Here is a 12,137-nt window from a genome sequence, read left to right as displayed (position 1 = left end):
CAACAACAAGAAACCCCCAAAATATTGTTGAGTTTGTTTTGTGATGGTCATCTACTACTGGGCATGGAGCCTGTCCTTTAGTGTTGTTTATACTCAATGAGACTCTGTTGGAGAAAACTATTTTTTTTTCCTTTTGTGAGCAGTTATCAATTGGAGATAGCCTCTGGGTTAGGGATGGGGCTTCGTGTCCATGTTCCTTCTCAGCACTGGAACCCCATCTGGCTTAGACCTGTGCAGACCCTGTGTCCGCTGTCTCTGTGAGTTCAGATGTATGTTAGTCCTGTCTTTAAAAAACTTTTATTTTTCTCTCATACATTACATCTCTACCTCAGCTTCCTCTCCCTCCAGTCCTCCCAGTCCCTTCCCACCTCTCCTCTTCTACAAACCCACTCCTCCTCCATTTCTCTCTAAATAAAAGAGCAGGCCTTCCAGGGATATCCACCGAACATGGCTTAATAAGATACAATAAAACTAGACATAAACCCGTATATCAAGGCTGGATGAGGAAAAGGTGCCAAGAACAGACAAAAGAGTCAGAGACACTTCCACTTCCATTGTTGTGAGCCCCATGAAATACCAAGCTATACAACCATAAACTATATGCAGAGGACGTAGCAAACCACATCTCTGTGTTTCCAGTGTCTGAAATTCTTTACTGGAAGTGTTCCTCTATGGAACTTTCAGATGGTCCATGAGAGGAAGTGCTGTTCTCTGAAAGGAGTGAAGGAGCCAAATGCCATCCAAAGCAGTTGGCTCAGTGGGAGGAGACCGCTTTGGGCCAGGCCTCTTCAGTGGTTTTCTGTAAGGGTACGGAGTGCACGGGCGGAAGGCCTGTAATCCCTGGTTTTAAGGCGGGATGGCCTCACAGGTTCTATGAGGAGGGGTCGGCACTCCACCTGTGCTCTCTTTACTCTCCTCACAACTGTAGTTCATATGTGTGCTGCATGTCGTGCTCTTGGCTCTGAGCTCTGGATTCATTCTCCATGTCCTTCCATGTTCCCAGAGTCTGCTAAACACCAGATCAGGGAGACATGCATGTGAGCATGTGCATGGAGGATGCAGAAGTCAGGGTAGAGGATGCAGGTGCATCCACGACCTGAGCGTGGAGTTCTTGACTTGGTGGTTATTCTGGTGACAAGATGGTGTCCATGACAGAGTCCATTGCAGAGAATGAGATAAGATGAACTTAGGCCTAATTTCCTAAGAATGCATACATGGCTATCAATGTCCTTGGACGTTTCACTCCTTATGTCTTGTGGCAGTGCTGACCTGAATGAATGCCTTCTGGAGGCGGGCCTAAAGCCTGGGAGTTTTTACACCATTGGCATTGGCAAGTGTTCAGACCAGGGCTTTCTCCCACTATTCTGTAGGTGGCTTGGTATTTGACCTGTGTCTGAGAATTTAATAAATGCAGTGTAAATTCTGAAAGTGTGTTCGTTCTGTGTCCCTTATGCTCCTAAGCTTCCTAAGTGTTTGCATATCATTACCTAGTTCAGAAAAATAAATAGCTCATGTTATTGAAAATTAGTAGTATGAAAATGTGTATGATCAACTGGGGACTGGTAGAATGGGTGTGCACATCATGGTATGGAGTTCATATGAGTCTACATTTGGAAGATGAAGGAGTTATTTCTTTGTCGTCTCGTTTATGCAGGTGCTGGGATTGTGTGCTTGGGGGGTGGCAGTTGCATATTTGAAATGTTCTGTGCATTTATATGGATGTTTGGTATTTGTGGATAATTTCATGGATGTGGAGTTTGTATTTACTTGTGGTGTGTGTGTGTGTGTGTGTGTGTGTGTGTTTGCTCCAGATGTTTGTGTGAAAAATATTTAGGTGACATTTTGTTTACTAAAGGGATATGGCTGTTTGGATGTTTTCTGTAGCTCCCTATGTTGTAAATAGGGAGTAATTCGTGTACAAATGGGAAGTCAGGATGTGTGTATATTTGATGGAGGGTGAGATTGTACATTTTCACAGGGAAATGTGGGGACTTTCTTTTCAGTAGTAGAGATTTATGATGTAGTTATTTGTTCAGAAAAGAGCATTCCATTTAAGATATTCATAGATATCCAAGGATATAGAATTACTACCTGCCCAAGCTAAAAGATTCTTAACTCCTTATGCTCACCTTCGCCTCAGTTTACTGATGATTTTAGTTCAGGAAATTTACTGCCTGTATTGCTCTCAAGGACAGCAGAAGAGACAATTAACCACAACCCAGAGAAAGACCCACAACACCCACAATCAGAACGACTGATAACAGAATATCCCAAAACTGATAATTTAGAGGCCTGGGTCTCCTCTTTGTTTCTACTGCAATAAGCAATAAGCGTAAACTTGAGACTAAGACGTGTTGAAACTGCAGCATCTGGTAAACGTGCTAATCAGATCAGGAGCCATTATCTTCCCCCTACTCTTTTCACGGGTTGCCAGGTCACCCGGTATCCTCCATGCATGCTGGAAGAAAAAAAAAAAGTGGCATGCTGATTTAACAATCCGTGCCCTATTATAATTTAACTGAAAATAAACTTTTTAGCTCTTTACTAACCATCTAATAATGTACCATTACTAACCTTCCACTGTAGAATTCCCTGATGATTTAATTCCTTCCTTAACTAACTATTAAGGAGTTCATCAGAAGCTGCTGAGTCTGAGGCAGGATGGTTATAAGCTTAATGCCAACCTGGTCTACTTTCAGTCTCTGGGTCACAACCTTTTTGTGGGGGTAACTTGAATGACTCTTTCACAGGGCTCACCTTAGACCATCAAAAAACCAGAGATATTTATGTTACAATTACTAACAGTATCAAAATTACAGTTATGAAGGAGCAATAAAATAATCTTATTGTTGGGGGTCACCACAACATGAAGAACTGTCTTAAAGGGTCTTGCTTGGCATTATGAATGTTGAGAGCCACTGACTTAGACCTGCCTCAAGACAAAAGACAAAAAAAGAGGACTGGGTATAATACCCAAGTAGCAGATGCTGCCCAGCATGCTCCAGGCCATGAGATAAAGCTCTGTTACCACATGCATGTATGCACACACACACACAAATTTAAAAAATAAAATTAAAGTACAACATGCATTAAAATTAAAATACTGAAAATTACAAAGATTTTAAAAAGATTTCCAATTGTGGTGTCACATGCCAGTTGACAAATGCTGGAGAGGATGAGGCAGGAGGATCTGAAGTTCAAGACCAATTTGAACTACACCTTAAAAGCAATAAAGTGTTTGCAAGATGGCTCAGTGGATGAAGGCACCTGCTGCCAAGCCTGACGACCTGAGTTCCATCCTGGAAATCTAAACGGTAGAACTGACTCAGAAAGCCTCCTGGCCTCTTCATGTGCAATGTCATGCATGTGCACACACATGATAAATACATATAAAAAGGACAAAAAGTGAAGATGGCATCAACACAGGAAGCAGGGAATGGCACAGGATTTTAAACTGGGAGGCTGCAGGGAAGGGAGGGAATCAGTACCTGCAGTCTCAGCTGCACTCAGGGTCTTGTTAAGACCTCTCTTGAACACCATCACTTTGGTTAAGCCAGAAGTTTCTTAGGCTGTAGTATCCTGTGGGGAAGAGGTTGATTCTGGGGTCCCATCTCTCAGTGAGCTAAAATGGCCAGGCTGGGTAGGTGGCAGTGCACACTGCCATGTCTCTAAAGCCTCTAATGCTCACGATTGGAAGCCAGTGCTCAGGACCCTCTCAGGTTGCAGCCCTAAAGAAAGCGAGGGCCTGGAGTACACAGGGAGGTGCTCTCGAAGGTGCTGGGAAATAAGAGTCAGCAGAGGGAGTGTAAACGACCCAGCTTCTCAAGGACTTGCCACGAGTTGAGTCTTCATGCTCCAGCTTTGGCTCGTGCGTCTAGAGCTACAGTACTAGGGTTAGACCAGCTAGGTTCACTGTCCCCCACCACCACAACAAAATTCACATCTCTGACTCACATAGCTCACATGCTGAACACTCTTATTTTATGTTCAGGAAATGGGGCATCATAGTGGATTTAATCCACTTTCCCTACCAAATTAGTCAGGTAGACTGTGTTTCTAATCATTATTTATCTTAAAATCTTAAAATTTCTCCAGTGAACCTTTGTCCTACTTTCTCAAACATATATTTTTATTTAATTTCACATAACATGCATGTTTATCACATATATTGTTGGATATACTTTTTCAGCATTTCACAGCACTTAGAAACTCCTGTTTTGGTGGGCCATGGAGATGGACAATCAATAAAGCGATTGCCACTCAAGCGTAAAGATGTGAGTTCAATCCTCAGAAGTCATGTAAAAAGCCAGGCACGTGACAGTATAGGTTTGTAATATTGACGCTGGAGCAGTGAGTGCAGGTGGTCACTAGCCCTGACAGCAGAGCCTAATTGATGAGCTCCACGTCCCAGAGAAAGACCACTGCTGTAAAGCCTGCTGTCGGAACTCAGGAACTGGACGGGAGGTGTGGAGTTGGGAGACTAGTCACTCAATTGGCTTTTTTATCTGAGGGATTAAAACCTAATTCTCTGGGGCCAGTGGAAAGGGAAAACACACACACAACACATCATCATGGTCGTCGCCATCGTCATTCGGGGCTCTCTATTTTCTTTCGGTCCTCAGTCTTTACTTTTTCCTTACAGCTGCTTCCTCACACCGTCTATACCCAGCAGACTCTTTCAAGCAGTATAAAAATTATAACATGCTTACAGTCTATTTTTCAAGTGAATGATTATAATTAATACAAGTAAAAACAGCATGCTTCTCATTTTCCTTACATGATTAAACATTTTTCATATTACAGGTGAAAACAAATTATTCCCAAAGACCCACATATATTCATGTCTAAGCAACTTGTTATAGATTAACGGAGTGTAAGCAAGCAAGGTACTTTTCTCAGCCATTCTTTTATTGGCAGACTGCATTTTGTGTTTACAAAGAAAGGATAAATCATTTTATTGTTTATTTCAAAGGGTATTCTTATGAAAAAGATCTTAAAATAATCACAAATCTAGATTTTTTTATATATGAAAAACAATCAGTAATTTCCACTTTGAATCCTCAGAGTGCATATCCACTCAACAGTTTTTATTAAATCATAGCAGGAAGCTGAGGGTAGAAATGGGTACAAGGAACTAATCATCACCTTTGATCACCCACCTATCCTAGCAAGAAAGGCACATGAGCTAATAATAACTAGGCTGCCTTTGTTCTTGTTCCTTCCCAGCATGCTGTTCTTTCTAGAAGTTATACTGAGGCAGACAGAATCCTGACATCCCCCCTCCTCCACCATTGCAAGACAGAAACAACAGCACTGAAAAACAAGACAAAGACAATGATTCCTAATGATATTCTGCTATACTCATAGATCAGTGTCTTATCCAGTCAGCACCAGAGAAGCTTCCTCCTGCAGCAGACAGGAACAGATGCAGAGACCCATGGCTGGATACTATGCACACAGAGAGAAAACCCTTGGAACATACAGCTCTAAATGGGATGTCTCTACCAAATCCCTCCCCCTCAGAGCTTAGGGAACCCCACAGAAGAAGAGGTGTAAAGCGTTTAAGAGTCAGAGAGGACACTAGGAGAACAAGGCCCTCTGATAACTGAGCAAGGTTCATTATAAACTCACAGAGACTGAAGCGGCAAACACAGAGCCCACATGGGTCTGCATTAGGTCCTCTGTGTTATAGCTTTCAGCTTAGTATTTTTATGGGACTCCTGAGTGTGTGTCTCTGTTCTTGTGTCTGCTCTTGGGGCTCTTTTCCTTCTGTTGGGTTGCCTTGTTCAGCTTAGAGGTGATGGGTTTTGTTTTATATTTTATTTTGTTATGTTTGGTTGTTATATCTTAGAATAGAACAGAAGTCTGTTCTTTTCTGAAGAGATCCAGATGGGAGGGAACGTGGGGAGTGTTAATCCCCAGATCCTTAAGAGAAAAACCAGTTCCACAGTTTTCAGCTAAATGTGAAGCAAGCTTTAATTAAATACTGACCAGGATGGATGCTGGAAAAGTCCACTCTGGGATCCCAGCAAAATGATTCACATTTTGCAGGGGCTTAAAAAGGCAAAACCCACAAATTATTGCATTTCCTATCAGGTCTAATCAGGGGCAAGTATAGACATATTTCCTGCCTACATACCTCCCACCCATGGGGTAGCTGGGTCAAACAAACTTGTTGAGGGGAGTGAAAACACGTGATTTGTATTTCCCAGGAACTACAACTCCCAGCATTCCAGGAAGTTACCTTGTCCTTGGGCAGGTGGGGCTTATGGGAGGAATAGTGTGAGTGGAAACTGTAACGGGATATACTGTGTGAGAGGAGAGTCTGTTTTCAATTGGGGGTGGAGGTGGAGAGGGAAGAAAGAAGAAAGACAGGATCATGAACTAGCAAGCGGCTCCTGTGTGGGAAGGAGCCACCAGCAACAGAGGATGAGCTTCACCAGGAAGATTTTCTTTGCAAGAAAAAAACATTTATTACCAGGAAAGCATGGGGGGAAACAATGGCTGGGAGATGAGATAGCTTTTGAAAGATTTACTGGTGGGCAAAGGCCAAGGTGGCCTGAGGCACCTGCTCCTTGGGCCATTTGGGATGACCAGCTTCCTGGGAAGCAATGCCTGACAGCCATTTCTCGCCAGTTTCTCTGTATGTAAATGGATGGTTGTACTCCTTGGAGATGGTATGGGAACCACAGTCCATTCTATTATGGCCTGGATCACAGGCAGTTTCAGGAGCAATGCCTGATGGTGGTCCGTCTCCAATTCCCCTATACGTGTTTCCACCGAGACTGCGTGGTTGTTCACAGCCCATTCCTCTTTTCACACTGTTCTGATGTGGAACACAGGTTTCCTGGGCAGCAATACCTGACTGCTGTTTGTCCCCGATCACCTTGTTCATGAATGTGTGACTCTGAGCAGTGGGGCTGGTGTGGGGACCAGAGCTTATTTGCTCTGCTCTGCTGTTCTTTGGTTCATAGACGCCCTCAGGAAAATGAAAAAAAGAGTCTCTCAGCTGGGCTATCAGTGGTTCCACTTTACACCATTGTTCCTCTGATGGGTGCCCTACCTTAAGGCCCAGCCAGTTCACCAGGATCTGAACCACAATATTCATGAGAGATTGTACTTCAGTTGCCACGCTGTAGATGAGCTTTTCCTGGGTCATCATAGATGATGGCGGGAAGCTTTCTTTCTTCAGAGAATCCTCCTGCCCCTTGTCTTTTGTGCTGAGGTCGAGATGTTGTAGAATAATTCTTATGATATTCTTCAGATAACTTTCTGACAGAGACTGTCCCTTTCCTAGATTATCAAGGGAGGGCTGACACTCAGTTATGGCTGTATCCTTGATCTGGGTAGAGGGATTAAGGCCCTCGGCTTGGGAGGACTGCCCTTCCCCAAGCCTTTCTCCCTGGCTTGTGGCTCTGGATCTCATAAATTCCTTCCTCTCTTCATTGGGATGAAACACCTTGTGATCCTTTGCTTGAATTTTATCCTTGAGAACTCTGAAGTCCTGGGTCTTCTGGCTGCGATCCCTCCTCACGAAGACATCATCCAGTGTCTGGGAAGTCTTGGGTTTTTTGGTTCTATTCTGGAAGCTGGGAAGCAGGTGCTCTGACGGCAAGCTCACTGAACGGGAGCTGTCTGGACGATGACCCACAGACCAGGACTGTGGTTGCTTGCTTGATCTGAAGTCAATCTCACTACATACTTGTGTTTTTAGAGCTGAGTCTCCCGAGTGCCTTGGGGTGGGTGTTTGGAAATGGCCTGGACTTCTATTGGCCTCTGTAGATTCAAAGTCCCTGACATGGATATTGGTGACTTGGTCACTGGGAATCTCTGTGGATCCCAGACACACTTTCCATGCAGGAGGGGTCCCTTCTTTTTCCTTCGACCTATTGATTTGTTTGACCACTGAAGGTGGGATCCTTTCTTGAGGGCCCAGCGTTGTCCCACTCCAGCAGGGATGTCCTGAGGCCATATTCTCAAACCTCATCCGTGCTGCATGCTTGGACATTCTTGGGCTGGTCCTTGGTTGCAGGTTGCCTTTTCCAGTCCCTTGGAGAGCCCTGCTCTGCTGGGCTCTTGCCTGGAAGCAGAAAGCCCGGATCTTAGTGCTCAGGTCGTTCTTGCGTGTATCTGGATGGGCCTTGGACAGCCCATGGCTGGCAGCTGGTGGAGTGGCTCTCTGCTTCACCTGAACCTGTGAAGGTGAGTGTGCAAACAGAGGACTCCGCAGCCTGTCAGTTGACACAGGTTCTACCCTTGTCCCTCCTGGATCTCGGTGATGCAATTTTTCTAAGATCATGGCAGCCTTGGAATAGTATTCAGCCTTAGAAACTGAGGTGGGTGAGGAGGGATACACAGGCTGAGGAAGGGATGAGGCTGGAACCCCCGGCGGGGTGAGATACTCTGACTCAAGAGTCTGTAGATATGATCTCCATCTGCGTTTCACAGGAAGCTGCATGATGTTTAATTCCAGCTTCATTTGAATCTTTGGATCGAGGAAGGAAAGGTCCTGGGCGGTGTTCACGTCGGACTGCTGATCTGTCCTCAGCGCAGGGTTTCTGGGTTCCAGGCCTTTCCCAGGGCTGCTGCTTGAAGTGCAAGGAAAGTCACTGGCCCTTAAACTGGGGCCCTCCTTGATGGGGTCGTGTATGTCACATGCTTCTGACTTCTTTAAGGGCATTGCCGAGGGCACAGACCCCATCATCTGGCTCAACTTACAGCTTTTGGAGTCGAGGATGGAGGGCTGGGCAGGCTGAGGGAGTTCAGGCTTGTTCTTGGGCTGGCAAGGACTATTGGCTGGGAAATGTCCCAACAGCTGTGTCAGTTCTGGGGATGAGAGGACCCTGGAGGGGGTGCCTCGTATTTCTCTCACCTTAGTCACCCTGTCTTCACTCTGTGTCTCCTCATGGTGCTGGAGGAACTGACAATGCTCAGGAAGGATGGAGGCTGACCTGACAGCTTCAGTGAGCAGGGTGCCCCTGGGCAAGTTGTAAGTGGCCCAGCTAAAGCCTGCTTGCTGATTTTGTACATTAGAGTCTATGGTGTCTTTCTGCTCCAGACCCTGCTGCCATGGCTGATTTTCAATCGGGAGGGATACCTGTATCTTTGTCTCACAGGTAGAACATGGTTTTGCACTGATTCTATTTGTGGATGAAGAAAGTGTTTGGTTTGCTGTAGAGCTTAGGAGATTGTCCAGTGCCTGGGTCTCTGTCACACCTACCAAACTGGGTGTCACAAGTTTGTGGGGCAAAGGCTGGGTCTGGGAAATCTGTGGAGGTCCTTGAGTCATGGGTAGAGCTGGGAGAGCACTACGTGCATCGCTGCACCTCACTGTTTTAGGTCCTGCAGAGGAAGATCTCTTGGACCCCCAGGCAGAAGCCACCACTGACTCAGAGAGCACGGAGGACACGCCCCAGAACATCTGGCTACATTTCCTCTGTATAAGATCCTCCAAGACCTTGAGGTCAGACAGCAGCTGAGAGAGGGGAAGCTGATCCAGTTTCTCATGAGTGTTCCAAGGCAGGCATGGCATGGAGTCCAATAAAGGATCCTTGGTGGGGCTGCAGAAGACAGGAAGCAAGAGCATCAGCTCCAAGCAGAGGGTACAGATGCCAGTCAGTCTGCATAAATACAGCACTGTAGCCCGTAGTCACTCTACTGCCTCCACATCCCATATCCCTTATGGTCACATCCAACAGAGCTGTATTCCAATCCCACCCTGCATGGTATCTCCTGTATGAAAAACCCCAGACCCTGAACTCACATCCTGGTTGGTATAAATTATTTCTCAAGAGGCAGATTTCTTACATTTCCACAGGTCGTGATGCATTCTGGGTCTCTTCCACATTCTTTCTGCCATCTCTGCCACCTGGAAGTGGTTATACAGGATGAAGGAGAGGACCGAGATCTCCCAGGAGAGTGCGGCACCCCTCTTACAGACCTCCCATGCTAGGACTCTACTGCCCAACCTCCAGAGGCCAAGCACAGAGAACACTGAGAACGAGCAAGTGGCATGGAGGGACCACATCTCTTCATTTACACTTTCCTTGCTCCTCCTCAGCCCCTGGCGTTCCCCCTATGACACTGTGAGGACACAGGATGAGTCATCTGAAAGAGAAGTGGGCCTGAGGGAATTGCAGCTACCTGCTCTTGGGTGGACCTGAGAGTTCCCCCTACAGGGACACAGCATACAGCTGTCTTGAACCACACCCCTCACCAGGCCAAGCTTGCTTCTTTCACAGAACCTGGGGAGTTTCCCTGATTCTGATTTCCTTCCCAGCAGTCTCCTCTTCTTAGTGCTCTGCATCCTGTATCTCAGAAGCATGGCTGTCACCATGGCTCTCATCACTGAGGACAGGGCAGAAGGAATTGCCTCTCCAGAGGGAAACAGAAGCCTACCTTTTGCAGAATCAATTTTCTTCCTGGTCCTGCTCCGCCCCCTCCTCACCACCTGACAGTGAGAAAGGACAGAAATGAGCTGGGCCCATTCTTTCTCTCTCTGGTGGCCAAGCTGCCTGGCCTGTGTGCTGGTGGATAACACGAAATCCACATTTCCTGGAGAGCTTTCTCTTATCCATCCTTGACTCAGTTGTTCTATACATAAACACACTTCCTTTTGGCCTTGTTGGAAAACACAAGACAGGGCTTTCTATGCTACACTTGCATGGATGTCTTCAGTTAGTGTTCCTCAGGTACAATCCTACCCAAGGCTGAGCTCTGCTGCTGCCTTTGGGCTGTTGGGTAAGGTCGCTTCCTCAGACCTGAGGTGACTTGAACCCTGGTCTGAGGCCCTTGGTCTCACCACCCCCTTCATATCAGCTCAACACACACAAACCATGGGCTTGAACAGAGGACAAATGACTTCTTTCTCAGAGCCTGTCCTATCCCTAAGGTCCCTTCCATCTCAGAAATGCAGTCTGCCCACGGATCCAGTCTTCCTTAGTTTCCTCTCAGCCACTCCACACAGCCGGTCTGAGAGCTTCAGGCACACACCTCAAGGCCACTCTCCCCTGCACCCTACTTCCCAGCCCCTGCAGATGAGGTGCTGCTGTTTCTGGAGAGTTCCTCTCAGATATCTCTCTGCTTGACTAGGAAATGAGGAAGTAACAGTAGTGAGCAACAGATTGAACACACTCCATTGTGTTTCCACCAAGGCTTTCCTCACCTTTGGGGGGTTCTTTCTGCTCCCAGGTGGTGGTGATGCTGGGTACTTCTTCAGGAAGGGGATCAGTAGGAAGAAGAGCCCCATTCCACACATAACACCAATGATCATGTCCTTGGCCATTATAGTGGAGGTGGGGCTCATCCAGTAGTCACTAATGCTGCTCAGCTGAAGGAGAGAACTCTCCATCTTCTGAATCGCACTGTGGCTCTCAAGCCACTGAGTCCTGGGAGTCCAACAGGCTTGTCAGGCCATCACCTCACACAGCTGTGGCCTCCTCATCACAAAGGGCTCCTGGCAGGAGGGAGGGAGCCACAGCCCCAGACTCAAGTCCAGCAGACCCTCCTGCCTCCTGGTTTTCCTGCTCCCTCCTTCCAAGTCCTCCTGCTGAAACAGTCTGAGACAAACATTTCTCCATGTTTTGTTCCTTGCTCCTGAGCCCAGAATTTCTCTGTCTCCTGAAAGATGTCTGCTTGAGTCCATCACGTTTATAGTTTTTATCACAGTGGGCTTCTCTGTGGAGCTAGAGTTGTGTCTCAGGGATTGTTGCTCTCAGGGTATCTTCTTTCTGCAGATTCATATTTACTACTAAAATGATCACACCTTTCTTCAATTCAGACATGAAAATTTCATTTGTTTTGCTGTTATTTAACAGTATCAATTTTCAGTAAAATCTAGAATAAGATAATTCTTATTCATCTATAGAAGGCTAATGAAAAATGAAATTCAATACCTTTTCATACGAATGCAGGTGACTAATATGAATTAAACCTTCAAGGATAATTTGAGTGCTTAGCAGTATTTTGCTTCCCCTCTTCCTCTTCCTCCTCTTCTCCTCCTCTTCCTTTTCTTCTTCCTCCTCTTTCTTTTTTTAATATGTGTAAAAGGAACTGCGGGCTGCTTCCCACCACCAGCCACCCGGCTAGCTTTACCCGAAATAATTACACGGAAACTGTATTCTTTTAAACACTGCTTG

General features: G+C 46.1%; 1 protein-coding gene across 1 annotated transcript; it reads right to left on the bottom strand.

Moving 5' to 3' along the window:
* Positions 1-6,352: 6,352 nt before the first annotated feature.
* On the bottom strand, positions 6,353-11,802 carry LOC148119898 (spermatogenesis-associated protein 31E1-like). Its single transcript, XM_087896561.1, has 4 exons — positions 11,165-11,802; positions 10,399-10,450; positions 9,808-9,868; positions 6,353-9,560 (listed from the first exon to the last, which is right to left on the bottom strand). Exons 1-4 carry the CDS (start codon positions 11,348-11,350, stop codon positions 6,533-6,535), a joined length of 3,327 nt encoding a protein of 1,108 aa, XP_087752687.1. The 5' UTR covers positions 11,351-11,802; the 3' UTR covers positions 6,353-6,532.
* Between the last annotated feature and the right edge of the window lie 335 nt (positions 11,803-12,137).

This window comes from Myodes glareolus, chromosome 14 (genome assembly GCF_982192425.1).
Source record: "Myodes glareolus chromosome 14, mMyoGla1.1, whole genome shotgun sequence".
In the NCBI taxonomy this organism is placed as follows: Eukaryota; Metazoa; Chordata; class Mammalia; order Rodentia; family Cricetidae; genus Myodes; species Myodes glareolus.
The sequence above is the reverse complement of the archived record's forward strand: the minus strand, read 5'-3'. Positions and strand labels throughout refer to the sequence as shown.